The following is a 27,678-nucleotide window of genomic DNA, read 5'->3' on the forward strand; positions in this document are numbered from 1 at the left end:
AGGCATAGGTGGAAACACTGTACCTCCTCGCACAACCAAGTTTAAAGACAACAAAGTTTTAGTAATAAAAACACAACCAAAACACAGAAAATTGAACTATACAGAAGTCCAACAACAAAGAACCATTTAGCTAGACCAGTAAGAGGGGCAAAGCCAGTGACTGGTGGAGCGGGGTTGCACAGGAAAACTGCACCAGACAGACCCAAGCACGCGGGAGGTGGTTGGCAGATCCCAGGCATGGAGCTGCGATGGGAAGACCCAGTGAGGGCTCAAGGCAACAGACTGACCACAGTCACACATTCGCGCACAGATAAACCAGCAAAGGAGGCAGCAGTCAGATGGACCGCACAGGCCCCAGAAGGGGGAAGAGGAGAGGGGCCCACCATTGCCCCTCTTTGACCCCCCCCCACATACAGCGTCACAATCCAGAGACTGAGTTGCCCCACCCTGGTGAAACTCTAGGGCTCTGCCCCTCACACATAATAGGGGTAAACAGACCAGAACATTATGGCTCAAGAAGAACTCAAAGCCCCAGAGCCAATAACTTTAAGAGACCAAGAAATAGCCAACCTATCAAATGCACAGTTCAAAACACTGCTGATCAGGATGCTCACAGAACTGGTTGATTTTAGTCACAAATTAGAGAAACAGATGAAAGCTAAACTAATTGAAATGAAGGGAAATGCACAGGATACCAATAGTGATGGAAAGGAACCTGGGACTTAAATCAAGGGAGTGGACCAGAAGGAAGAAAAAAATGACCAAACAGAAAAGGATGAAGAAACAAGAATTCAGAATATTTTGGCCAAGATGGAGGCATAGGTGGAAACACTGTGCCTCCTCACACAACCAAGTTTAAAGACAACAAAGTTTTAGTAACAAAATGCAGCCAAAACACAGAAAATTGAACCATACAGAAATCTGGCAACAACGAACCATTCAGCCAGACCAATAAGAGGGGCAGATTCAGCGGCAGAGCAGGGTCAGGCAGGACAGATCCGCTGGACTGACCTAGGAGCTCAGGCAGCTGTTGGTGGATCCCAGGTGCAGGGTAAAATGAAGGGAAATGCACAGGAAACCAATAACGATGAAAAGGAAACTGGGACTCAAATTAAGGGAGTGGACCAGAAGGAAGAAAAATATGACCAAACAGAAAAATATAAAGAAACAAGAATTCGAAAGAATGAGGAGAGGCTTAGGAACCTCTAGGACATCTTTAAATGTTCCAACATCTGAATTATAGGGGTACCAGAAGGAGAAGAGGAACAGCCACAAGTGGAAAACTTATTTGAACATACAATAGAGGAGAACTTCCCCAATCTGGCAAAGGAAATAGACTTCCAGGAACTCCAGGAAGCTCAGTCCCAAAGAAGTTGGACCCAAGAAGAAACACACCAAGGCACATCATCATTACATTAGCCAAGATTCAAATGAAGGAGAGAATTCTAGAAGCAGCAAGAGGTAAGGGGACAGTCACCTACAAAGGACTGCCCATCAGACTGTCAGTTGATTTCTCAAAAGAGACCTTACAGGCAAGAAGGGGCTGGAAAGAAGTATTCCAACTCATGAAAGGCAAGGACCTACATCCAAGATTGCTCTATTCAGCAAAGCTTTCATTTAGAATAGAAGGACAGATAAAGTGCTTCTCAGATAAGATCAAATTCAAGAAGTTCATCATCACCCAGCCCTTATTATATGAAATGTTAAAGGGACTTACATAAGAAAAAGAAAATAAAAAATATGAACAGTGAAAGGACAGCAGATGCACAGTTATTAACAACCACACCTAAAACAAAAGCAAGCTAAAAGGACAGCTAGATCAAGAGCAGAACCATAGAAATGAAGATCTCATGGAGGGTTAGCAACAGGGGAGTGGGAGGAGGAGAGAGGGGGAGAATGTACAGAGAATAAGTAGCATAGATGGTAGGTAGAAAATAGATGGGGGGAGGGCAAGAATAGTAGGGGAAATATAGAATCTAAGGAACTTGAGACACGTGGACATAAACTAAAGGGGGGAATGGTAAGGGAGGGGTGTGCACAGTGGAGGGGAATGAAGGGGGGGAAATAGGACACAACAGTAATGGCATAATCAATAAAATATATTAAAAAAAAAGAAATAGTTCAGACAAACTAGCATTGGGGAATGAGCTTCCAGTAGTCTGGGAGAGCCAGGGGCCCATGCCCATGGGGTCTAGGCCATTGATACCATGCAGCCCAGACTTGCAGATAGGCTGTCTTCCCAGCCCAGTGGGCCAGCATGAAGATCAATCCAACACTGTGCGGTGCCCATTGCATGTGGGCTAGAAGCTCCTAGGATTGCGCAGCAGTCAGCAAAGGAGGCCAGGCTTTGGCCTGGTTAGGGGAGCTAGGCCCACAAAATTCCAGGTGGGTACCATGCCCTGTACTCTGATTTGTGCACCTTGATGCTTTCTCTTATTGGGTAGAAACTCTTATTATCCTAATCTAACAGATGGAGAAACTGAGGATCAGAGAGGCAAAGAAACATACCTGAGGACTCCCAGCAATTAAGAGCCAGAAACCGGACTTTACCCCAGGCCACAGCATATGTGCACCCTTAATGCAAGCCATGCCATCCTGACTCTCAAGCACCCACTCTACTCTGCACAAAACCCATCCTCACAGCATCCACAGGCTGGTGGATGAAACGCTACACAGAAGACAAATTGTCCAGGCATGCTCACCCCCAAAGGAAAGCTCAGTCTCTACTTGCAGGGGGTGGGTTGCGGTGCAAATTGTTGAATGGGAGTTTGAAGTTTCACCATTTGGGGGGAACAATGATAATTCTCAGTCTGGTAAGCAAAGATTACAACACATTCTTTCTGGTTAATAAGTTCTAGCTGGGCTAGTGTTGCAAGATCAGACAGATGGGAGACCTAGGCCTTGCTGCTGGAGTCTGCCCTAACCCATTCAGTTCCTCTGGTAAGCTAGGCCTTCTGGGGTGACCTATGTGCCCCTGGGTCATGGACATTCACTCTGGTGATCACACTGAGCATGAAACATGTTGACAAACCCTTCATAAGTAAAATGCAACTCTGCCTATTTTTGGTGGCAGGGGAAGAAATAGAGCCCTGTAGAGTACAAAGCACAAGGGTTTAGGATTTAGCCTAGGATTTATCCTGGTCCCACACTTCCTAGCTAAGTGACCTTGAGCAAAACACTTCATTTCATCTGGTCTAAGTTTTATCCTCTACAAATTAGACTATCAATCCCCTCTATGGTGAGCCATCCATCTTGCCAGCCTGCTTTTTCTCACAGTAATCTCTGAAGGCCTGGAAGGTACCTTGGAGCTGTGGACACTCAGACAGTACCTGAAAATGGACAGCAGGATAATGAGCATCTATTGATTGGGCTTCCAGCAGCCTCTCCCCCTTCTTTTGTTAGCCTACCTATCTCCCTCCAGGAGCAAACCCACTTATATTCAGTCCATGTGGTTCTGATAGGCTGCCCTTTTGCCATACCTGCTGGAATGGGTATATGACCAGGCCTGACCATTCAGAGCATTCTGTTCCTTTCTGTCACAGCAATTAACTCAGCAGTGGGCATCATGTGACTCAATCTAAGCCAAAGAGACAAATCTTCAGGACTTTAGCTGGAATTGTTGGTAAAAGCCCTCTTTTTGTCTGTGGGAGCTAGGAGTAAAACCACTAAAGAAAAGTCAAGCCCTGGCTGATGTAGCTCAGTGGATTGAGCACAGGCCTGGGAACCAGAGGATCACGGTTCAATTCCCAGTCAGGGCATATTCCTGGGTTGCAGACTGGTTCCCTGCAGGCCAGTTCCCAGCAGGGGACGCACGAAAGGCAACCGTACATTGATGTTTCTCTCCCTCTCTCCTTCCCCTCTAAAGATAAATAAATAAAATATTTTTTTAAAAAAGGAAAGTCAAACTTACAGCTGGAGACATGATTTGAGATCCTGGATCCAGCCATGCCTGAAGACAGCAATATCTGGCTTAAATTGGTCTCATTTGGGTTGTCCTCAGTGGGACACAGTCCTCTGGGTGGCTCCCAGTCTCTCATTCCTCTCTTGCCTGTGAGGAACCAGGGACCAGAACTGGGGAAGGAGTCAGGGTGTGCAGAGTAGGGCACTGGGGGAGCCCAAAGCAAGGCACTGAGAGATAATCTATGGGCTGGGTTCCTGCAGATGGCTCAGTGAAACGCAAGTATTCTCAGGCCTCTGGCTGCCCCCAAAATGGCCCCTGACCTCTGCAGTGAGGGTCTGCTGCTGAGTCCTCAGGGGGCCCTGCTTGGCTCCTAAGCCAAGCCGATCTCAGTCCAAACCCACCCTCCTCAGCTCTGGCACCTTGGCTCTCAATACTCATTGGGCACTTCTACATTTATTCTGCATAGGACCAAAATACTGGTATTTCACTATAAACGTTAGAAGCCTATAGGGCCACAACGCTGCACAACTGTGGGGATGCTGTGACCATCATCAACTCTGTGCCTGGCCGGCAGTTGTCTGTAAATACTGTGTCTCCAGGTGCTGTGGTGCCAATATGATTAGGAGGATGGAGAGGGAAGAGGAAGGAGATTGGGAGAGGGTCAGGGTCCCCTCCTGTTAACAAACATCACCCTTGAACTTCAGACAGGAAGTTCTAGACTATAAGAGAACAGGCGTGGCCTGGAAGAAAAGGAGGGCAGCAATCCAGGCTAGAAGCAAGGTGGTAGGCTCCCAACCTCCTTCCACACCCTTATTCTACAACCCCAACCTTAAGGTTCCCTGGAAGTGGACAGGGGCCCAGCTAGGCTCAAGAGAAACAACCATTCCAACATCAGGAAAGATGCTCAAGGCCTGAAAAGCTAGGAAGGGGGTGGAAGGTCAGAACAGGGTGAGGTGGGGGTGACAGTAGGCTGCAGCATCCCCACAAGACCCTGTGGACTAGTTAGCTGGTGGGGGATCTAATGTACCAGCACAGTGGTATTCCTTGGGCATGTCTCGGTGATGGATGATGGAGACTGGAGATGTGGGTTTTAATATGAAAAACATAAGATCTGGGAGGGCAGGGATATTACAAAATGGTGTTTCCAGCCCTAGACAGAGGCCTGGCACCAGGAGGTGTGGTCAACAAATGTGTGGTCAACAGTGTCACATGGAGCACAGTTGCAAAGAGTAGGAGACTGTGCAGCCAGCGTGTTAGCCATCCACACCCATCCCTTCATTTCTCTAGGCCTCTTCCTCCGTTAAATGGGTTAGAGCACAGATGGCAAATACAAGGCCCGCAGGCCAAATCCAGTCCTCCACCTAATTTTATTTCCCCACATTACACCCTGCACTTTGTTTCTACCTGGCAGCAGCACTGAGCTCTGGCTTAACTGTTAAGAAGTAGTTATATTTATACAGCCCTAAAATTACATTCAGCCCTTTGAAGGCAACCTCAAGGCGCTGATGTGGCCCCTGGTGAAAATGACCTTGACACCCCTGGGTGGGAAGATCTGAGGAGGTGACACCAGTGAAGTCTCAGCACATGTGGAGTCCTGACTGACTGCCTCAGTTTCTCCAACCAGACCATGAAATAGATGCAAAGGAGCCTCAAGTCCTTGTCAGGGTGAACTTCAGGGTGGAGCAGGGCACTTCAGGGAGCAGCTCCAGTCACACAGAGGGACCACCATAGGGACGCAGAAGCATTGAGCTCTCTCCCATGAGTGCAAGGTTGACCCAGTGGGGGCTCCCGGCGATAAGGGGATAGGACAAGGTAAAGGAAGCTGCCTTCCTCGTTGGACACTCCCCCACCCACCACTGACCCGGGTCCCCAGGCACAGGTTGCGTTGGGATACCAACTCCCGAAGAGCAAAACCATGCGGGGAGCTGGGAATAGGCGGACTATGTAGAGCATTTATGGGCCCACCCATCCCTATCCCATCCCTATCCCATCCCTATCCCATCCCTATCCTATAGCCCGGGAGCAAACTACAGGTGCTTCTGCCTCGTCCAGGGGTCTGGCCACGGGTGGGGAGGCCCCCCTGCCCGTCTGGCACTCACCCGGGAGCAGGGCGCGGGTCATGGCACCCAGAAGCAGAAGTGCAGCGCTCAGACTCGCCGCCAGCACCAGCCGCCTCCAGCAACGTCTGACCATCCTGTGCTAGTACTCTGTGCTACAGTCCGAGTGTCGGGTGGAGGGGCTGTGCCAACCCAAGACCCGCCCTGCCCTCCAGGCGGCGCAAACCAAAGCGCGCGCAGTGCAGGGGTGCAAAGAACTTGACAAAAGTTCGCGAGGGTCTCAGGGGCCACGCAGACATGGCACTACTCTCTGGGGACTGGAGAGGTGGGCGAGAGCGGGTCGGCGGGCTTTGTCCAGTCTCCACACCGCCTCCTGCAGCCCAGGATCAAACGCGGCAGCTGGCAGCCTTCCATGTTAGGAAGAATGGAGCCTAGGTAGAGAGAGCTCTGTCACCCCCTCTTTTTGCTGTACTGGCCAGGCTCCGTAAAGGACTATTCAGGGAGCCCTCATCCTCAGGATCGGACCTTTCCTTCCCCCCAAGGCCACCGCGTAGCCTTGTTTTCCACAGGTGGCTCCAGGTCTTGCCTGGATTCTGACTCATGGATTCTGAAGCCAGACTTCAGAAGAGGTGAAGGTCTCAGTTTCTGTTTCCCATGGGCAACAGGACCATTGTGCCTCACCTGGTCATTCACAACTGCCCCAGACTCCAGGCGAACACTCAGAATTTGCTGAAGACTCTAGTGTGTGAGAGGATAAGAGTAAAGCCCTGGAAAGATAAACCCATCCAGCTAGCCTTGTGGGGTGAGGAGACCAGGACTGACCCCAGAGTCTTGCTGCCCAGAAGGCAGGCTAGCAGGGGATGGGAGGGTGCAGCTGGTGCTAGGTGCAGGGATGTGTGGGTGAGCACTTGAGCCAACACTTAGCCCTGTGAATGTGTGGGAAAGACTGCTGCAGTAAACTCCAGTTTTTAAACAGCTCTTGAAAAATCTGGTAACTCCAAACCCTGCTGGTGCCTGTGTAAGATCAGGAAAATAGCTTAACCTCTTTGTGCTCCGGTTCCCTGGATAATGGGATACTACTAGGACACATCTCATGGTGTTGTGAGGGCTAAATGAGATATAGGACATATTTGGAACAACATCTGACACTCAGTGAGTGCCATCTGAGTACTTGATCTTAGTGATTATTAACTTTATAGTTACTGGCTATTTCTGGTAAGTTATAGTGGTGATATAAAAATTCCTTCCTGTATTCTTTATTTAAGTTTTAAAGGTCTATTTAAGGAAGCACATCAAGTAAATAGTAGGGGTTTTTTGTTGTTGTTTTTGGCCTTTTTTCTTTGGCTTAAAGATATGGCACCAAACGGTGATGATAGGTCTTAAATAGCAGAGGGATGAGAAACCTAGCCCTCAAACAAATCCAGAAGGTCCTTATTATGGCTTTCCAGGGAACTTGGACAGAGAGCCTTGGGGAGCTGCTAACTCACCCCTGGACTAGCCCTCAGTGAAGGCTGCTGCTACTCTAGTCCCAGAACCCAGGAATTCCAGGTCATCCAGATCCTCAGCAGGCCCCAAATCTAATCTACACCTGCATTCCTGAGCCTCCCCCTAGACAGGCACTCTCTATAGGAGGGAGTCCATGCCCTTGAGGTGCTTAGAGCATGAGTCTCGGCCTCCTGGGCTGTCACCTGGTGGCTAAAGTTGAGAACAACATCTCAACTCATCCTTGTCCAGAAAAATCCTTGGAGGGCCATGGTGGAAACCCTAGTGTTGAGTCTTGGGGTAGGAGGGTGAGTATGCCCCACCAGAAGCCCAGAGCCTAAGTAGCTTGCCTAGAAAGAGCCCTCTGCAGCCTCTGCCCTCTCACAGAGGTTCGTATGCATTCATTCATTCATCAGATATTGAATACCCACCCTATTCTTAGGCTCCAGTGTTGAGAACAAGGCAAATACATTCTGAGTGTATCTGCCTTGTTCTGTAGATGGGAGAGGGCATAGAAAATAAGAATAAGTATATAAAATCATGACAGGTGGTAAATGGTACTGTGAAGGAAATAAAAGCTGAATAAAGAAATGAGAAGTGTCTATGTTACACATATTAGGCTTCAGGGAGGTGACATTGAGCTGAAATGTGAATCAGGTGAGGAGGACCATGTAGATGTAGGAAGAGGGAGGGAAAGCTTCCCAGGCAGAGTAATGGCCCTTGTGGGGGCCCTGAGGCAGGGATCCATTGCTGTTGCTAAGAAAAAAACTGCCCTATAATTTAGCAGCTTAAAAAAAAACATTTTACATTTTGCTCACAATTTTGTGGGTCAAATTTGGTGAGGGAATTGGGGAAGTAGATCTGTTGGGTGCTTTTCACTAGGGGTCTCATCCTGCTGCATCTGAAGGGTGGGACTGGGCTGGCCTGCACTGGCTTTCCCTGAGGGCACCCTTTCACACCGGAGCTCAGTGGTCAGTGGATCTGAGTAGCCTGGAGTCCTGGGTACTTCGGGTTAACTTGAAGTGCCTGCCTGCCTTCCTTTGCTCCTTAATAGTTTTAAGATTTATTTATTTGGTTTATCCAAGGCTCCAACTTTAAAAACACCAGTTTTTTTTAATTGAGGTTATATACACATAATAAAATTAATTATTTTGAAATGTACTCTTTCATGTTATTTAGCACAGTGACAATGTTGAAAATGCTAAAGAGTTTTACAGTGAAAATCTCCTTCCCTCCCCATTTCTTTCTAGTTCCTGCGTGTTGCTCAGAGATAAATATATATACATTTTTATTTTCTGTGTATTTTGTACTACATATATTACCCTTGCTCTTTTGATAGTGGCAACAATTAGAAAATAACAATACTTTACTCTTCTCTGGTGCTTATTCTGTGCTAGTCACTATTCTAAGACCTTCACATGTATTATCTCATTTAATTCTCAGATGCATCTCACAAGATAGGAACTGTTATTGCTTTCAGTTTATAAATGATGAAACCAAGGCAGAGAGGCTAAGTAACTTACCTAAGGACACATAAGCTAGTGAGTGCTGTAGCCAGGGTTTGAATCTACCAATCAGCCATAGTTACCATCTGTGAGATCTTCATTCTTTTTTTTTACTTTTTTTATTGATTATGCTGTTACAGTTGTTCTATTCCCCCCTTCATTCCCCTCCACCCTACCCCTGTCCCCACCATTACCCCCCTTTAGTTTATGACCATGTGTCTCAAGTCCTTTAGATTCTATATTTCCCATACTATTCTTGCCCCCCCATCTATTTTCTATCTACTGTCTATGCTACTCATTTTCTGTACCTTCTCCCCCCTTCTCCTCCTCCCACTCCCTGTTGCTAACCCTCCTTGAGATCTTAATTTCTATGGTTAGGCTCCTGATCTAGCTGTTCTTTTAGTTTGCTTTTCTTTTAGGTGTGGTTGTTAATAACTGTGAGTTTGTTTTTCTTTCACTGTTCATGTTTTTTTTAACTTCTTTTTCTTAGATAAGTCCCTTTAACATTTCATATAATAAGGGCTTGGTGATGATGAACTCCTTGAATTTGATCTTATCTGAGAAGCACTTTATCTGTCCTTCCATTCTAAATGAGGCTTTGCAGGATAGAGCAATGTTGGTTGTAGGTCTTTGGATTTCATGACTTGGAATACCTCTTTCCAGCCCCTTCTTGCCTGTAAGGTCTCTCCTGAGAAATCAGCTGACAGTCTGATGGGGACTCCTTTGTAGGTGACTGTCCCCTTAGCTCCTGCTGCTTCTAGGATTCCCTCCTTCATTTTAATCTTGGCTAATATAATTATGATGTGCCTTGCTGTGTTTCTTCTTGGGTCCAACTTCTTCGGGACTCTCTGAGCTTCCTGGATTTCCTGGAAGTCTATTTCCTTTGCCAGATTGGGGAAATTCTTCTTTATTATTTGTTCAAAAAAGTTTTCCACTGGTGGATGTTCCTTTCCCCCTTTTGGTACCCCTATAATTTGGATGTTGGAGCATTTAAAGATGTCCTGGAGGTTCCTAAGTCTCTCCTCATTTTTTTTGAATTCTTGCTTCTTCACTCTTTTCTGTTTGGCCATTATTTGCTTTCTTCTGGTCCACTCCTTTGATTTGAGTCCCAGTTTCCTTTTCATCGCTATGGGTTTCCTGTGCAATTCCATTCATTTCAATTAGTTTCGCCTTCATATGTTTGTCTAATTTGTGCCTATAATCAACCAGTTCTGTGAGGATCGTGATCACCAGTGTTTTAAACTGTGCATCTGAGAGTTTTGCTATTTCTTCATCACTTAGATTTATAGGCTCTGGGACTTTGAGATCGTCTTGAGCCATTTTTGGTCTGTTTGCGCTTATTAAGTATGAGGAGGGGAGCTTTGGACTCCCAGGTCGCTGGGTTGTGACGCTGTATGTGGAGGCGGGGTCAGAGCAGGGAAATGGCGACCCTCTCTGCTGTTTCTAGCAGCTGGGTGAAGAGCAGAGCCTTAGGTTGTTCACCGGGGCTGGGCCACTTAGGTCGCTGGATTATGATGCTGCACGTGGAGGTGGGGAAATGGCGGCACCCTCCGCCGCTGCCTGCCGCTGGGGCTGCTGGCTCTTGTCCAATCACCCACTCCCTCGCTTGTCTATCCACACACGAATGTGCAAATGCGCGACCACAGTCAACTCGCAGCCCTGCTCCCTCACTGTTTCCCCGTGATTGCTTACTGAGTTGCCCACCAGGTCGCTCACTGGGTCAGCCCTTTGCAACCCCACGCCTGGGGATCCACGTGCCTGAGTCCGTCTGACCAAGTTTTCCTGTGCTACTCCGCTCTGCCAGCTGCTGGTTTCGCCCTTCTTACCGGTCAGGCTGAAGAATTTGTTATCAGACTTCCGAAAAGTTCAATTTTCTGTGTTCTGGCTGTGTTTTCTGTTGCTAGTATTTAATTGTCTCTAAACTTGGTTGTGTGAGGAAACACGAAGTCTCCACCTATGCCTCCATCTTGGCGGAAGTCTCTCTTCATTCTTTTATGTTTTATTTATTTTAAAAATATTTTATTTATTTATTTTTCGAGAGAGGGGAAGGGAAGAAGAAAGAGAGGGAGAGAAATATCAATGTATGGCTGCCTCTCATGCGTCCCCTGCTGGGAACTGGCCTGCAACCCAGGCATGTGCCCTGACTGGGAATCGAACCGTGATACTCTGGTTCGCAGGCCCGCGCTCAATCCACTGAGCTACGCCAGCCAGGGCTCTCTTCATTCTTTTAAAGAATTACTTTAAAATTCTTTCTTCATTCTTTTAAAATCACTTTAAAAATTAAACTCTTCATGTCCCAATGCCAGGACATTGGCATTGATACATTCCACTCACCTTATTCAATACAAAGCCTAAATTTTTAAAAATTGGTTACAAACATTTAAAGTCAGGAGATTTCACACAAACTGTTAGAACTTTGGCTTCTCTTGAAGAAGCTTCGTATAAAGAAGCTTCCCCAGAAACAAGTCCTGAGGGGAGGTTTAAGTACAGCTAGTTTTTGATGCTTGTCTAGTCAGGTAGTAGGTTGTGGGGCCAGGAGAGCAAAGACACCAGTTAAGGGTATGGTACTGGGAGTGGGGGAACTCAGCCCAGTTCTACTGGGAGACTGGAGACAGTACAGAACATTTCCCCAGACTTACTACCCACTCACCTACACACCCTGGGGAGAGCCAAGGGAGCTGGGATACTTATCCACAAACCTCCATTTCCCCTGTCACTGGCTGCTGGCTACTCCCAGGGCAGCTGGGGAAGAGCTGTCACTTCTCTAGCCCTTCCAGCCCACCTCTGAGCTGGATGAGCAGGCCCTAAGCCAACAGAAGCATCCCCCCAACAGAAAGATGCAAGTGCCAGCCACTGACAGTCAAGATGTGTACAGTGCATGCCATGAGGGGTGGACTAGAGAGCAGCAAAGAACTGGTGGGGACATCAACAGGGCCTGGTACAGGAAGGTGCTCTGTCAATCCTGTTTGAAAGACAGAGTGAATGAATGAATACTGGGAAGTAAACAAGAGTGTATTTCTGCTTGCTTGCCCTTCAAAGCAGCCTCTCTGCTGGTGAGGACCCCGACAACCACAGGCTCACTGTGCCAGCCAGAGCAGGAGTAGCCTAGGGAAGGTCTACAGCCAGGCCTCTCACATCCAAGGGTTGAAATTCTAGCTGTACTCATTACTAGTTGTGTGGCCTCGGGAAAGTCCTATCACCTCTCTAGACCTCAGTTTCCACATCCATAAAATGGGACCGTAAAACCCACAGTACATGAGAGGACAAAGTGAACTGGTTCATGTGGTATGCTCAGAAGTGTGAGCACTTGGAAGGTTTTAGCTGATCTTTTCACCTTCTGGTGCAGGTCCTGCACTGGGAGCTTACATAACCAGTTTGTACCTCCTGCAACTTGGGTGGTTAATTACCACCCATTTGTGTAGATTGGGACTAGTCCCAAGGTCACAGGACTGGTCTGGAGCTGAGCTAGATTCCCATCCAAGGGTGCTGCTTCCCAGAACCACTGGGATTCAAGTGCAGTGACTTCCTGGTTATGTGAGTGAGGCTAGGCCTTACTCTCCTGTCCATAGCACAGCACTAAGGAGGAGCACTTTCTTTCAGAGTCATTAATGGGATTGTGGATGAGAGCCATCTGCAGAGCTTACGGAAGGGATGAGACAGCAAGCACTGTAATGAAAGCCAAGGAGGATACACCTGCTCCTGGGTGGGCTGCTGCCAGGTTTGTCACCCTTCCCCACCACACACACACAGGAGGCAGGGAGAAGGGATATAAGAGGCACTGCCTGCTTTCTACACATATTCCTCCCTCTGTGCCACATTCAGTATCATATGGCTCCCCAGCATATGTCACCAAGACACAAACCCCAGCATATCCTAAAAGTCATATTCTAAACTCACAACCCACTCAAGGCCACAAACAGGGCAAATGGAACTCCATCTAGGTATCTCCCCTGTATTAAGCCTGCCTCTCCCTAGAACACTGCCCGCCCCCCCCCGCCCTTCCCCCCCACCAGCTCTAGTCAGCCTAGCAGCCAGTGACTCTGTGACCTACACATTATTTCAGGCCCTGGGCCCAATGAGGGGCTGGAGGAGGTGGCTAGGGCTGGAGGTTCCCTCCCAGCTAGACCTTGGCTGCCTGGGCCTCTCCACTAAACCAACCTCCACCTCAGCCTCAGACAGACATGTCTAGCCTCCAGGCACTATGCTCTGGCCTGCCCCTGTGGCCCCTCCCGGAAAACCAGGGCCGCTGGGCTGGGGTACCCCATGCCCCAGTTAGGACCCCTGGCCTCAGTCCTGCAGAGGAGCAGGTAAGAAGCTGAGCCCTGTTCCTGCTGGGACCCTTTGCCCTCTGGGTGGTTCTTGGTGGGTATTCCCTACTTCCTCTCTCTGCAGGAGCTGAGGCCCAAAGTCTCTAGGAGCTTCCAGTGGGGTGGGGGAACCCATGTGTGTCAGACTCCATGACATCCCACATCCCTCACTCTCTCCCCAATGACCACCCTTGGGTATGGGATTATGGTCTCCATTTATAAGGACCCTGAGGCTCAAGGTCACCCAGCCTGTAGAAAGTGGTGGTGCCATAACTAATTCCAGTCCAAGGAGGACTGGGGTCAGTGTGAAGTGCCCCAAACATGCAGCAGCAAACCATGTACCTTCCTGACCCAGACACGCACATAACTTTGAAATTCTACTCTATAGCAGGTCAGCTCTTGTTTTTGTTTATGGGAGTTACTGGTGAGAGTTGGTTGGGAGGCCAGGCACCCACCCCTACTTGATCTCCTACAGTCCCTCTAGCCAGCACCTCAGGTAATTGGACTGTCTGGGAATCCCACTTGTCTCCTCTGTAAGCTGGGGAAGAAAATAATTAAGCCACAGGGTGATAAAGGAGACCAGATGAAACAAAGTACAAGGTTATGTAAATAGTTTCCCCTACATCCTCTTTACTCAAAATTACTCAGGAATTTCAGGAAGAGTAGAGGGAAAGTAGAAAATATTAAGCACAGAGATTAAGAGAGAAATCCCACCACCCCACCCTGAATAAAGACTGCTACCCTTAGCGAGACTGTCCCCTCCACTTTCTGTTAAGTGCCTCCCACAAAGGGGTAAACAGGGCACTGAGGAATGGTGGGAGCAGGGGCTGGTGGGAACTAGAGGTGGGAAGCTGCAGGTGGGCCTGAGAGGAGCAGGCCTTGTTGAAGAGTTGGGGCAGGGAACTCTGCCCCTCCCCCCCCAATCTGTCATCGTCATAGCTTGGTCTATCTGGCCCAGCTCAGCCTTGTCAAAACAAAGGTTCATGTTTTCTCCCACTCAGTTGCTTCCCTGCTGGCTGCCAGTGCCTCAACCTTTGACCAAGAGGGCCTGAAGGGCTCCACCACCTGCACATCTCTGATGACACCCTATGGTTTTATGCTGGTAGTCAGCTTCCATGGTGTCTTGTGCTGGGAGGAGGGCACCTGGGAGCCTGAGGAGCAGGGGCCATCTCAGATTTGCCTGCGTGACCCTGTGTGCTGGCTGACCCTGCCATCCAGACAGATTTAGCCCCTTCAAAAGCTCAAACTCCCCAGATCAGCGAGTCACCCCTACTCAAGAGCTGGAGCTTAAGGTTTGTGACCCTCAAGCAGATGGCAACAAACCCAATAACAGCTTCATCAGCAGCTCACTTTATACTTTTCCTTTGGCTTATTTTCTACGTTTTTATTTAAATGTGTCTCTTTGACTTTTGATAAAAACTTTAAAGGTAATTTTATGATAGGAGATAAGTAAGTTAAATATAAAAGAGTAAGTTTCTCACTTCATCTCCCCAAGTCACAGTTTGACTTTTTTTTCTTGGTGTATCCTTTCAGACACATTTCACATGTGGGCTCTCAAAAATATAAGTAGAAACATTTTATACATGTTAGAGGTTTTTTGAGATTGTTCATTATTGATGTATTTAAAGTTGCCCCACTCTTTTAACTGTTTCATAATATTTCATTTGGATGAAATGTGTTTCATTCTTTGCTCTTCTATAAGTACATTTCTCTGTTTAAATATAGAGAATGCTCTATGTATAACATCTTAGGCACTGTATTCTCAATATGAGCACAGGACAACTACAGTGCCGAGGAAAATTTAGTCATATACTGCGGCCAGTTTCTCAATTCGAAATGTCTTCAGCATCCTCCCCTCTGCCATACGTAATTTCTCTTACTGACCTTTTCTCTGAATTCTGCCCTACCTAAAGGGGTTCTTCTGGGCATCAAATAGCAGATCTGAAGACTTCCCACATGTATGTGGGTTCCCATCACTAACACACTATCCTGAGCTTCTTGAGTGTGGGGCTCTTTGGGGCTCATTTCTGGGACTTCAGTAACACCAGGAGTTGTTTGTTGAATGTGTGGACAAGAGTATATGCTAAGTACCCAAACCAACATCTTACAGGAGTTCACCAGACAGAAGAAACATAACTGGGCTTTTGGGAGGTGGTGGTCTTAGCAACATAGGCAAGGTTCTTAGACTGGAAAATCTGAGGTCTCTTAGAGATAATGGGAGAAAGTGAGTGAAGATACAGAGACTGGCATTTCCACAGTATTTCAGGGGTGGACATGGCCCTATGTAAATCTGAACTAGATGCAGAGAGAGCCAGGCACAGCCTCATTATAGAGGACCCTGAATGCCAAGAGTAGTGTGGACTTTATCAGGTGAGTAATGAGGATACCATGAAGGTTTCTGGGCACTCTCCCAGAGAGTGTAGAGGTTTCTACAGAGTTCCTACAGGATCAGGTAGGCTGTATGAAACAATTGGCAGCACAGAGGGCCATCCATGAGTGTGAGAGATGATCATTGTGATAGCTAAGACACAAAGCATGTTTGTATGCCAAACACTGTTTTAGGAATATCAGTTCAGTTAGTCCCCAAGATAGAACTATGAGGTGTGTACTATCCTCACACTGATTTTGCAGAGAGGGATTGGAAGCTCAGAGAGGGTGCGTGTGCATGTGCTGTGTAGCAGATGCTCTGGTGCAGACTGAAGCCTGGAGAGTAGGAGTGCAGAAGCAGCAGCCCCTGGAGGGGCTCCATTCCTCCAGCTGGAAGAGCTTGAGCCACAGTTTGGACCCAGGAAGTCTGGCTCCAGTTTGGGTCAGAGCTGACTGAGAGCCCAAATGAGGCTGGGTTAGAGGGGTGCAAGGGTGCAGATAACTCAAACAAGGCTGAACCAATTGGATAGTGGCTATCATTTTGGCAGAATTAGTGAGTCAAAAACTTCCAAGCAGGCGAGGTTTGCCCCACAGGATCACTCCTAGGTTAGAATGAAAGAAAGTAAGGTAGAGGTCAGATCACACACACACACACACACACACACACACACACACACACACACACACACCCTGTTCTGGGAGCTTAACAGAGTCATAGGCTGGTATCCTTATAGGTTATCAGTGGTCACGCAGGAAAGGTTTGGTCTTGGCACAAGTAATATTACTTCCAAGACAGGATTCTGTCTCTGCCTTCTTAGTTTCCTAGGGCTGTTATAACTGATCATCACAAGCATAGTGGTTTAAGACAACACAAATCTATTATCTCATAACTCTGGGTGTCAAAAATCTGAAATGGGTTTCACTGGGCTAAAAGCAAGAAACATCAGTGCAAATGCACTGATATTGAAATAATATCTGTTCTTTTGCTGTCTTATTGAGTATCACTACTCTCATTTTGGGGGCACAAATAATGACATAGATTGTCCCAGTTTATGTTTATATGTTTAAAAGTTCAAAATATACTCTTAGTAGCATTTACTCATATTACAAAATATCAAGTTTAAAAAATGAATGCAGCAAGGCCATGTTAATCTGGGGGGTCCTATGGGGAATCCACTTCCTTGCTTCAGCTTCTAGAGCATCCAGACCATCTGGACTTCTGCGTTTCACCACCTCTTGCTCCATTCTCACAGGCAGCAGCACAGCAAATTCAATTCTGTATTTCTGACTCTGTCCCTCCAGTTTCTTCTTATAATAACTATTATGATTACATTGGGGCCACTGGATAATGCAGGATGCTTTCCCATCTCAAAAGCACTAATTTAATTTTACTTGTAAAGTCTCATTTGCCATGTAATGTAACATGTTCACAGGTTCCAGGGGCTAGGGTGTAGACATCTTTGGAGTCCATCATTCTGCTTACCACATACATCATCAGGTGCCCAGAATCTTCTAATCCAATGGCTAAACACAGGACCTTTTATGAATTAGTCGTCTGCCCCTAAGAGTAAAGGCCACTGACATTAGGCAAGCTGGGGAGTGCAGGGATATCTAGAATATTCTCTCCAATTTATATGTTGAATACATCTGGTTTTACTAATAAGAACCCATTTGTCCCACATATTACATATTAATGGGCCCCAGTCTCACCAGTGGAAATCCATCTCTGACATTCTATATGCTGCATAGCATGCCCTCTGGTGTAGACTGAGACAGGGAGAGCTGAAGAACTTGTGGTAGCATAGGATGATTAGTCTACCAGCTGACCATGCAGAGTGTGAATTCCCAAGTGGGGCTCTCTCTGGCTCTCCACTGTGACACTTGATATTAAACTGAAGACCTGCAAACAAGGAAGTTGCAAAGGTGGGTATGAGCAGGAAGCAATAAAGAACAGGTGGGTAGAGGCCTGGCACTGTGTGCCAGGTAATGCACGTTATCTCTTCAAATCTTTTCAACTATGCAGCCGAGTAGGCCATGATGACAGACAAGAAACTGGGACAGGGGTGACCTGTCCAAGTCCACATAGCTAGTAGTTAGTAAGGCAAGGACTAGACTCAGCTGTGCCTACTGTTCTGTGCTCCTAAGGAAGTGGCTGACCCCATCACTCCACTTGCTGAGCCTTCTCCAGTACTGAGGTTCCCAGGATCCATAGGAACATGAGCCATCACCCAGGCCAATTCAGGCCTGCCTATTGCAGGACTGTGGGAAGCTCAAACAACCTGTCTGAACACCATTTTCTCATCTTAATGCTGAGAACTATCCCCCATCAGAAACTTGGAGTATCAAATTCAGGCCAACAAACAGAGCTTCTGCTTTTTTATTTTTTCACTTAAAAAATAACTATCACATGTCTATCATGTACCTACAGACATAGGGAATAAAGTTATTGAACAAAAATGGAATAGAAGATAACTTTCCTAAACTAAGAATAAACATGAATTACAGATAAAAAGGTACAAGTTTATCCTTGAAAGAAAAAAACAACTTGATATGGAATAGTTGACATTAAGTCATATCTAGATAAAATTACATAATAATGAAACATTCAATGGTGATAAAATGGGAATCTCATACAAGGAAAAAAATAGGCAAATAGCTTTTGTGTTGCATTTAGGATTCAGGAAATTGATGGAATTTCCTTTACATTTATGGCAAAATGAACACTTCATTTTGGAGCAGACTGAATTTTGTACAGGCTTTAGATACATTTTATAGAATGGCTGAGTCACTTCTACCAACTGACACAATTTAAAAATCACTAATTTTGACAGGAACATTTGTTGTGTTTTTGAGTTATGTGATTATTTGAACAAAATTTTGCAAAAACATCTGATGGTTAAACCTGCCTTCTTCATCTTGCACCTTGATAAAATATCATGTTTAGCCCCAGTAATGAAGCCTACATTTCTGTGAAAACAGTGAATACAGTGGTTTCAGACTGCAGCTGCCACCTCTTAGCAGGCTATAAAATCAACCAAGGGGGTTGCAACCAATATTCATTAGAAAATTAAATTTAAAAAATTAGGATAGAATATATTAGGCACCTTGTAATAAGGTTAAGTCTTGTGTGGTGTGTGTGTGTGTAATTTATATTTCTTTTGAAACTTTTTTCTTAATGTCCACTTTCTCTGGCAAGCTCTGATTAGAAGCCAGTAAAAAAAATGAAACCAAACAAAAAAACAACCTTTGTGCCAAGGTGTAAAACTCACAGAAAGTAGCCCAAATGCCATGTGTACAGGTGGAAGAACAGGCCCTGACCTTGAACAGTAATCACTGCCCTGACTTCTCACAGTGTATCTTAACCACACCTGCTGTTGAACTTTGTATCCAGGGATAAGTTATGCAGTACACTTTTTTATGTGTCTTCATGCATCATGGGGGTGGGAGAGTCATCCTGGCTGCTGAATTGTTTCATCCTCCTTGCTGTGGTCCCTAGGGTGGGGTCCCCAGACCAGCTGCAGCAGCAACTGGAAACTTGTCAGAAATGCAGAGACTTTGGGGGTGGGCTCAGCACTCTGAGTGATTGTGATGTCTGCTGGCCTTGAGAGACTTCTGTGGGGGTAACATTCTTAGCCACCGTTTTGGAGAAACTCATGTTTCAGATCACCTTTTCCAGGAGGAAAGGGATTATGTGCTTTTATTCCATGTGAAAATTAATTGAGGGAATGGTTCTGCAAACCCTTTTAAGGTTCTGAAACTACCTGAACTGGCATCTTCTCCCTTGCCTGTTCTGGCCCTCTGCTCCCTCCTCAATTGTCTCTCTCTTTCTTTCCCTCCTTCCCCACCTGCCCCTAAGGCCCCAGTAACACTCCTATCATTCACTCCCCAGGGTATGTCTTAGCCCACTGTGTTTGACCTCTGGGCACATTGGACATACTGTCCTTTCTTTCGTAAGCCTCTGCCCTTGGCCTGCAGGGCATCTGTGCTCCTGGCTGGGTTCCCAGCTTGTGGTCTTCCTGGAGGTACTACTGCCCCCACCCAAATGCTAGTGTCCTCAGTGCCCATTACTAGGCCCTTTTTTCTTCTCTTGTCACCTCCTGCCTTCCAGTGTCAGTCACCTGTCTTCTTCGAGTTCATATCACCTCTCCCCTCAATAGACATGCTTTCAATGAATGTGTGAATAAATTTACCACAAGCAGCTCTTTATCTTTCTTCACCCCCAAGGTGGTTTGTTCTCCATGGCCATTGGATGAATGAATGGCTTCAATGTCCACCCAGACACCAGGCTGTCACCCTAGCAACCTCCTCCACTTTGCCTGCCTCTACTCTTAGGCTCCAGTCTGAATGTCATAAGGAAGAGAGCTATGAAAGGTTCTGCCAGGACTCTGGCCCTTTTTGATCTTAACAAGGCAGATTATAAGCAAGGAAACAAACAAATCACTGTGTCTGATGGCAAAAAGTTCCAGAAGGAGACAAAGGTGGGAAGAGAGGCTGAGTCAAGAAGGCAATGTCAGTCAGGCCTCTGAGGGGGGCATCTGGACTGAAACTAGAATGAAGGGAGGGGCCCTCCAAGAGAAGGAAGATCAGGGAAGGGGGTTTAGGCAAAGGGAGGATACATGCAAAGGTCCTGAGGTAGGACCAGGAACATCAGGGATGTATGGAGAAGAATGATAGGGTTGTGGGAGTTGGGCTGCTTTCCCTAATTGGATAAGGAGCTGTTAGAAAGTTTGTCCTGTCTCTGGTTTTAGGCTCTATGCTGGGCCTCCCACATCTGGCTGGATACGAGTCTCAGGACTGCAAGTGTAGTCTGAGATTACTTGACAAGCTGTTGGAGAGTGTTTCTCTGCACTTGTACAAAGGGTCTATGAGCTCCTGGCAGGTCTATTCTCACTCCCCTGGATTCTGCATCTCCTACTGTAGCCACAAGCCTCAGGGCAGGACCCACTGTGGTCCTTGCCTAGAGTCAAGCAGCCTGGTCTCCAGTGAGCAAGTCCTCTTGGGAAGGCTTCATGCAGGAGGTGACGTTGTTGATGGGCCCAGGATGAAAATGAGGCAGTCTCTGGGTGGGACCATGGGTTTCTAAATGAAGCAGGGGCAAATCCAAGTAGGGTAAAATGGCCCATTATGGAAGCCACAAGATGTCTGGCTCTGAGCTTCCACCCTTGGTACACCTCACCACGCCCCTTTTGCAGCTGGCACTGAGGAATGCCCTGCGCTACTTCCCCCTGGACGTGCAGGAGCTTCTGGCCCCTGAGTTTGCCCAGGAGCTGAGGCTGTATGGACACATCTATATGTATCGGTTCTGCCCCCACATTGAAATGAGGTGAGTGCTGGCGGACAGGTATGGCTTCAAAGGGGCCCAGAGTGGGAGGAGAGGGATGTAAGAGGGACCATGATGGAGGTCAGGAACTCCAGAGTCAGCAGAGAAGGGGAAAGTAAAGCTGTCAACACTAGGAGGCCCATGGATGTGGCATGCTGAGTTGTTGTCCCTCACACAGAGAGAGGAGGTGGCAGCGTTATCATCTGTGGAAGTCTGCAGCCTAGAGGTGGCTGAAGCCCCCAAGACTGGCCAGAAGATGGAGTGATCCTTATTAAATGGTTCCCTCTGGCTCACTGTCCTGGGGTGTGGGTCCTGTGCAATTCTGAATCCAAACTGTATGCAAAATCCCTTTTTAAACACCACGTTTTTTTTTTTTGTCTTGCCAAAGGGCAAGGAGAGGTTTAAAGGGTACTCTGCCAGTGTTTTCAAATAGCCCAGGCTTCCCATCAAAGCTCACAAGCTGAATTGTGATTGTCACGGAAAGCCTTGTGAAGCTATTAATGGCTGGGCCTCACCCCGCATTGCACAGTCTGCAGTTCTGGAATGGGGTGGAAAGATCTGCCTATCACAGTTCCCAGATGTTGCTGCCCCACCCAGGTAACACACTGTGTACCTTTGTTCTTGAATATGCCAAAAGCCCAGACTTGTCTGGGACCATAACAAGGAATGGCCTGAACCCCATAAAGCAAGAATGGCGTCTTCTCATTCCTTTTGGGGCCTGCTGCTGCCTGGCACTTGCTCTAGATTGGTGCCTAGGAAGGAAACAAACAAATCACAGTGTCTGATGGCAAAAAGTTCCAGAAGGAAACAAAAGCAGGAAGAGAGGCTGAGTCAAGAAGGCAATGTCAGGCAGGCCTCTGAGGGGGGCATCTGGACTGAAACTAGAATGAAGGGAGGGGCCCTCCAAGAGAAGGCAGATTAAGAAAGGGGGGTTAGGCAAAGGGAAAATAAAGAAGGAAAAAATAAATGGCACCCAGAGTAGAGGCTTCTGGAAAGTAGACATCAGCTTTGTTTCACAGTCAACATTCTCTCAGTGGGAGCCTGCTGAGAAGAAAGGAAGGGTGGCCTGGGGTGGAGTGGCAGCTGAACTGCCCATACATAAAAGGGTGGGGGGCACAAAGCATAAGGTGAGCACCAGAGCCAGTTGGCTTTGGTTCCTGCTGGGATCTCCCAGGTGACTTCTGCAGCAATGTTGGGTCTCACTGTTCACACCTGTGTGTCCTCCCATCATCATACCTAATGTCTGTACTCCCCTTGCAGGGCCTACCCAATGAAGCAGTACCCTTGCCGGACAAAAGCCGCAGCAGCCATCATGCACATGATCATGAACAACCTGGATCCTGCCGTGGCCCAGGTAATAGCTAGGGAAACTGAAGCACAAGGGCCGGGACTGTCCAATAGAATTGTAACGTGAGACACCCATATAATGCATGTAAGCTTTTTATTTAGAAGTAATGATAGATTCCCAGTAACTATAGCACAGCACCAACATCAGGACATCAATATTGGTATAGTAGAAACACATGTAATTTTAAGTTTTCCAATAGCCATATGAAAAAGTAAAAAAGAAAAGATTTAATACTGTATTTTGTTTATCCTGATATATCTGAAATATCATCATTGTAACATGTAATCAGTAAAAAAAATATTGAGCTATTTCACAATTTTTTCCACTAAGTCTAAATCTGGAGTGAGTTTTATTTACACTTAGAGCATGTCAGACAAGCCATGACTCAACTGCTCAGTAGCCATGTGTGGGTGACCCAGGTGTGACCACATGTGCCTGTAACAGGCCTCCTTGAGAGCCAGTCTATACATCAGATCCTATATTTGAGACAAGATAGCCTTTGCAAGGTGAATCTCTAAGTATTATAGTTGAGGGTGACATGGTCCTAGAATATGACCGTGCTGTGTAGTGGTGAGAGCTTTCTAGGCGGTGGCCCTGGCCCCAAAACCTGATCACAAATGTACTTATGGCATTGACCCCAGGCTGAGTTTCCAAAGTGACTCTGGACCCAGCTCTATCCCTCACCCCAAGCTAAGCCCTTATCCCAGTCACAGGTGGGCCACACCCTCTGGCTTCTCCCATTGCCTCCACCACCCCTTCATCAGCCACCTTGCCCCACACAGCCCAATGCAGGGGTGGGTGCCCCCCACCCCCCGGCTGCTGTCTCAGATGATACTTTGTCTTCTTCAGTTTCCCCAGGAGCTTGTGACCTACGGCGGAAATGGACAAGTGTTCAGCAACTGGGCTCAGGTACACTAAACTATGAGGCCTGGCTCCATGCCCAGGCCCTACTCATGACCATGTCCTCTGGCCTAGAAGGAGGTTATAAACCCAGGGCTTGGGATTCAGGTCTCTGTCTGCCTGATGCCTGAGATTACAGCACTGGAGACAATTTGAGGATGTGGAAGGTCTTCAGGGCAGGAGTAGCCTAACTTGAGGCACTAGGAACCACTAGAGTATAACAGAGGCCTGGAGGGATGGGCCATGGGGCAGGACTTCTGAGGCCTGGGGAGCTGTTGGAGTCTGGGGGGTGCCTTGGGGCCCACTGTGGGTCCCCCACTTACAGGGCCTTCCATGTTTTGCTCTCCCCTGCAGTTCTGGCTGACAATGTCCTACTTGTCGCAGATGACAGAGGAGCAGACGCTGGTCATGTACAGTGGACACCCTCTGGGCCTCTTCCCAAGCAGCCCTGAAGCCCCAAGGCTGGTCATTACTAATGGGATGGTGGGTCCTGAGGCAGCTGGGCATAGTGATGTCTCAGGGACAGTGGGGAAAACCAGTTGCCCCTGACACCTGCTTACCTATTGTTTCCAAGGGCACTATGCTGCCCTTAGCCCTTGGGTGCTGTCCATCTTTTCCAGGTCATTCCCAATTACTCTTCTAGAACCGAGTATGAGAAGCTCTTTGCCATGGGGGTTACAATGTAAGTCTGTATTTCAGTTTACATTATATCTTTCCAGTAAATATCATATATTTATTATAAAACAATGTAGCAATATTAAATAAAATTTTGAAAAATATAATCATTGTGCTGTACCAATTCCATATTTACATATTCCCGAGCAGTTTTTATGAATATGCCTGCGATTTTTATATACTTATAAGCAAATGGACATACAATTTGAATCCTGCTTTTATCTAACATTTTATTATGAACAGTTTCAAACATACAGGAAATTGAAAGAATTAACAGTAAACATAAAAAATTCTGTGATTAATGTACTATTGAACTCACTTTATCTGTGTCTTTCTGTCTGTCCCTCTATCTATCCATCTGTCCAATTGGGTTTTGATGCATTTCAAAGTAAGCTATAAATATTATGGTCTGGAATTCAATATTTGTTTATAGGTTTTTCTTTTGAAGTGAAATTTACACATAATGAAACGCACAGATCTTACATGTACCATTCAGTGAGTTCTAACAAATGCCTGCATATAAGCAACTCAAACCTCGTAAAGATGCAAAGTACTGTCGTTTCATTTGTTATAAAATTAATGCATGATCTGGGCTGAAAACTTCCCTCAAACATTATAAAAGTAGCTACAGTGTAAAGGAAATCCCTCTCCCACACTAGATCTCCAATTTACAGTTTCCTTTGCATCCTTTCAACCAAATTTCTTATGTGAATGGCTAAAACAAATATAGGTAATTAAATCATTATGATGCCTCTGTACTTGCCTCCCTCCTTTGACAATATAGCTTGGACATTATTCCATCTCAGGAAACGTGGGTCTAACTTGTTCCCATTTTACCTGCAGTGTTCAATTGTACCATGATTCATTTAGCTCACTTGCCTCCTGATTTGGGTTGTTTGCAGTTTTACAGTGAATGTCCTGATCTGTACATCTTTGTGGATCTCTGGGAGTGATAATAACCATGTAAAATATAATCACATCATAGTATTGGGAGCCAATAAATCAGGCCTCAGACTAGTGCTTTATAATATAATAGTCACCACGGTTTGTCATTCTAAGATTTACAGTTTTAATCCTCTGCATAATCCTCTGAAATAGGTACTCTTACTACTCCACTTTGTGGAGGAAGAAACTGAGAATTAGAAACCAAATTACTTTTTTTGTTAGTCATTAGTAGTCATGGTTGCTCTTATTATTACTATGAGCCTTGAAGACCTCTGCTGTACCAGTGGAAGCACCCAAGGGTCAGAGGGATGGGGTCTACTCCTGGTTCCTCTGCCTCTTGCGACCTCCAGCAAGTCACTAAGCTTCTGTTTTATAGATACAGGATGGAAGTTTAAAGAGGGTGAAGCTGCAGAATCAGGCAGACCTGGTCTGGCTGCCCCTGAAGGTTGACCCCAGATGCTGTAGGTGGTTAACTAAAGAAAAAATGCAGATCACATTTAAAAAAAAAACTGAGAACTACTAACTAAAGGAAAGCCCTTTTCACTGTTGGGCTGACAAAAATAAAACTACAGATAATACCCAGTGCTGGGGAGGACGTGAAAAAAACAGGCAATCACAGATTGTCAGTGGGGTCTAGGTCAGTACAGGAAGCTAGAGGTAGTTGGGTGGGCTATATCTAGTGACTGGGATAAAGAAACTTTTACCCCACACTTTTACTTACAAGAGTTATCTTGGGAGTAACATGCAGCAGATCACTTAAACACAAAGGATTCAGCCAGCTCTGCTATGTATCATAGTATAACCTTGGAAACTTGGATTGTACCTGTAAAGAGGAAATATTAATGAGTGTGAGAGTTAATTAAATGATAAAGGTGACACCTTTAGCATGTGGCACAAAGGGAACCGTTGGGCACTTTGCTTGAATGCATGCAGGCCCACCAGGGAACACACCCATTCTGGGGGTTGAGGTAGTTTCTAATGGTTTCACCTGTTTCCCTGGATGGGTATTTATCATATCAGCACTATTCTGTTATGTTTTACAATATTCATATGACCTTTCAAGGTAAGGGTACTGCGTCCCCATGTTTTGAAAGAGGAAACACAGGTTCTTAGTGGTCCAGTGCCTTGCCTAAATTATGGGATACGATTGATATTTAGATACAGATCTGTGAGAATCAGGATCCGCTTCTGATCCAGAAGACAGAAGGGTAAATTCCTGGGCAACAGGAATCCAATAGAAAAGAGATATGAACTTACAATTTGTAAGGGAGGAAAGTAAGTGGTAGTCTCCGTTGAGACTGTCCTTACCTCAAGAGGAGTACAATTAAGGCAACAACAAAATGTTGTCATTCCCCCATTACATTGCCAGCAATTAAAATATTTGAAAATTATCAAGGAATGCAAACAGGCATGATCATGCATTGCTGGGGACAGTCACTTAGGAGTCGAACAGTATTCGTTAATATTTTAAACGTGTGCACCTGATGACCCAGCACTCCTGCTTCCTGGTTTCTACCCTGGGATGCAGATCAGAGATGGCTCACTGCAACATTATTTCTGTAGCAAATTTTGAGCCATCCTGATGATCTATAGGGGAGAGAACATTCTGTGGCTTCTGATACTACATACTTGGAGCCACCAAAGGAGTGAGCAGGATGTGTGAGTGTTGATGTGTAAAGAATCTCACAAGCCTTGCGTTTAGGGAAAATACAAGCTGTAGAAACAACGCCTACCAAATGAGGCCATTTATGTAACTAACACTGATAATAATAACTCCTCGTGCAAAACAGCGCTCTAAATGGGTTTGCTGAAGTCTAACTTACACACAGTACAGTGTGCAAGTCTGGAGTGTGCATAGTTATGTCAGCACCTCTTGCTGGAGACCAAACCCCACCCTGCCTCCCACAGCTCCCAGCCCTCCTTGCAGCAGGTAAAGTCCCAAGATGAAGGTCACTAAATGAATGGAATCCTGCAGAATGTACTCTTTCATGGCAGGCTTCAAGGCTAGGCCCATCACACACAGGAGGAGTATATTCTTTCTTTTTTCTGTGTAGAGTTCCATTGTGTTCATATACTGCAATTCATTCCTCCTGGTGATGGGCATTTCAGGGTTTGGCCACTGCAAATCAAATTGCTATGAACAGGGGTGTGCATGTCTTTACATGGGCATAGGCATGGAAAGTGGAAGTGCTGGGTCACATTAAACTTTTGTCAATGTGGCTAAATATTCTCCAGTGTGATTTTACCAATAATACTACAGTTTTGAATGAACGGCAACCAACACATGTGGCAGAACCACCCGGCAAAAACCCACAGCAGGGGACGCAAGAAAAAAAAGAGAATGAAATCTATTATAAGAGATCTCAGAGGCCAGAGGGTACCAAAAATGGGGGACTGTAAACTTTTCTAAAATATTTTCTTTTGTTTTTTAAGAAGAATATATTAATGAATTTGGAAGTAATTAAAAATAAATTTTAAACCATCAAAAGTTGGGGGCTGGCACGGGGCTCATCCTTTGCTTGCTTTCTCTTTGGTCAGGTATGGCCAGATGACGGCAGGCAGTTATTGCTATATTGGTCCTCAGGGAATCATCCATGGCACAGTGGTAAGAGGCAGAGGTCATGCCTGGCCTCAGGGGATGGGAGGTGGACATGCCTAAAGTAGACAGTGAGCTTTCAACTCCTCTCTCTGCAGCTCACCTTGTTAAATGCTGGTCGTCGGTACCTGGGTGTCAATGACCTGGCTGGGAAAGTCTTTGTCACCTCTGGACTGGGCGGAATGAGTGGGGCTCAGGCCAAAGCCTCAGTCATCGTGGGATGCATTGGTGTTATAGCAGAGGTGAGCACACGAGGAACACTGGGTCCTCATTCC

At 46.4% G+C, this 27,678-nt stretch overlaps 2 protein-coding genes across 11 annotated transcripts in view; one reads left to right on the plus strand and one right to left on the minus strand.

Moving 5' to 3' along the window:
• Positions 1-6,149, minus strand: part of CHST13 (carbohydrate sulfotransferase 13) — a 46,540-nt gene extending 40,391 nt beyond the window's left edge. For 2 of the 6 annotated variants that reach the window (XM_053670297.1, XM_053670294.1), the window contains exon 1: positions 6,001-6,092. Coding sequence is in view for 2 of the 6 variants with exons in the window: in XM_037153640.2 (XP_037009535.2) it covers positions 3,911-3,949; positions 6,001-6,094 (133 nt within the window). In the remaining 4 variants the exon portion in view is untranslated. Of the gene's footprint in view, positions 1-3,910; positions 3,950-6,000 lie in introns of all 6 variants that reach the window. The other 4 variants (XM_037153651.2, XM_053670295.1, XM_037153640.2 and 1 more) reach the window with 3 other exon arrangements.
• Positions 6,150-13,067: 6,918 nt separating this feature from the next.
• The window catches only part of UROC1 (urocanate hydratase 1), a 50,676-nt gene continuing 36,065 nt past the window's right edge, over positions 13,068-27,678 (plus strand). For 2 of the 5 annotated variants that reach the window (XM_053670269.1, XM_053670271.1), the window contains exons 1-8: positions 13,068-13,252; positions 20,812-20,942; positions 22,200-22,293; positions 23,137-23,196; positions 23,542-23,670; positions 23,808-23,869; positions 27,346-27,412; positions 27,502-27,645. In XM_053670269.1, coding sequence (XP_053526244.1) covers positions 13,127-13,252; positions 20,812-20,942; positions 22,200-22,293; positions 23,137-23,196; positions 23,542-23,670; positions 23,808-23,869; positions 27,346-27,412; positions 27,502-27,645 — 813 coding nt within the window. In that variant the 5' untranslated portion in view covers positions 13,068-13,126. The remainder of the gene's footprint in view (positions 13,253-20,811; positions 20,943-22,199; positions 22,294-23,136; positions 23,197-23,541; positions 23,671-23,807; positions 23,870-27,345; positions 27,413-27,501; positions 27,646-27,678) is intronic. The other 3 variants (XM_053670268.1, XM_053670267.1, XM_053670270.1) reach the window with 3 other exon arrangements.

Source organism: Artibeus jamaicensis, unplaced genomic scaffold (assembly GCF_021234435.1).
Source record: "Artibeus jamaicensis isolate MK-2021 breed Jamaican fruit bat unplaced genomic scaffold, CSHL_Jam_final contig_558, whole genome shotgun sequence".
NCBI classification, from domain to species: domain Eukaryota; kingdom Metazoa; phylum Chordata; class Mammalia; order Chiroptera; family Phyllostomidae; genus Artibeus; species Artibeus jamaicensis.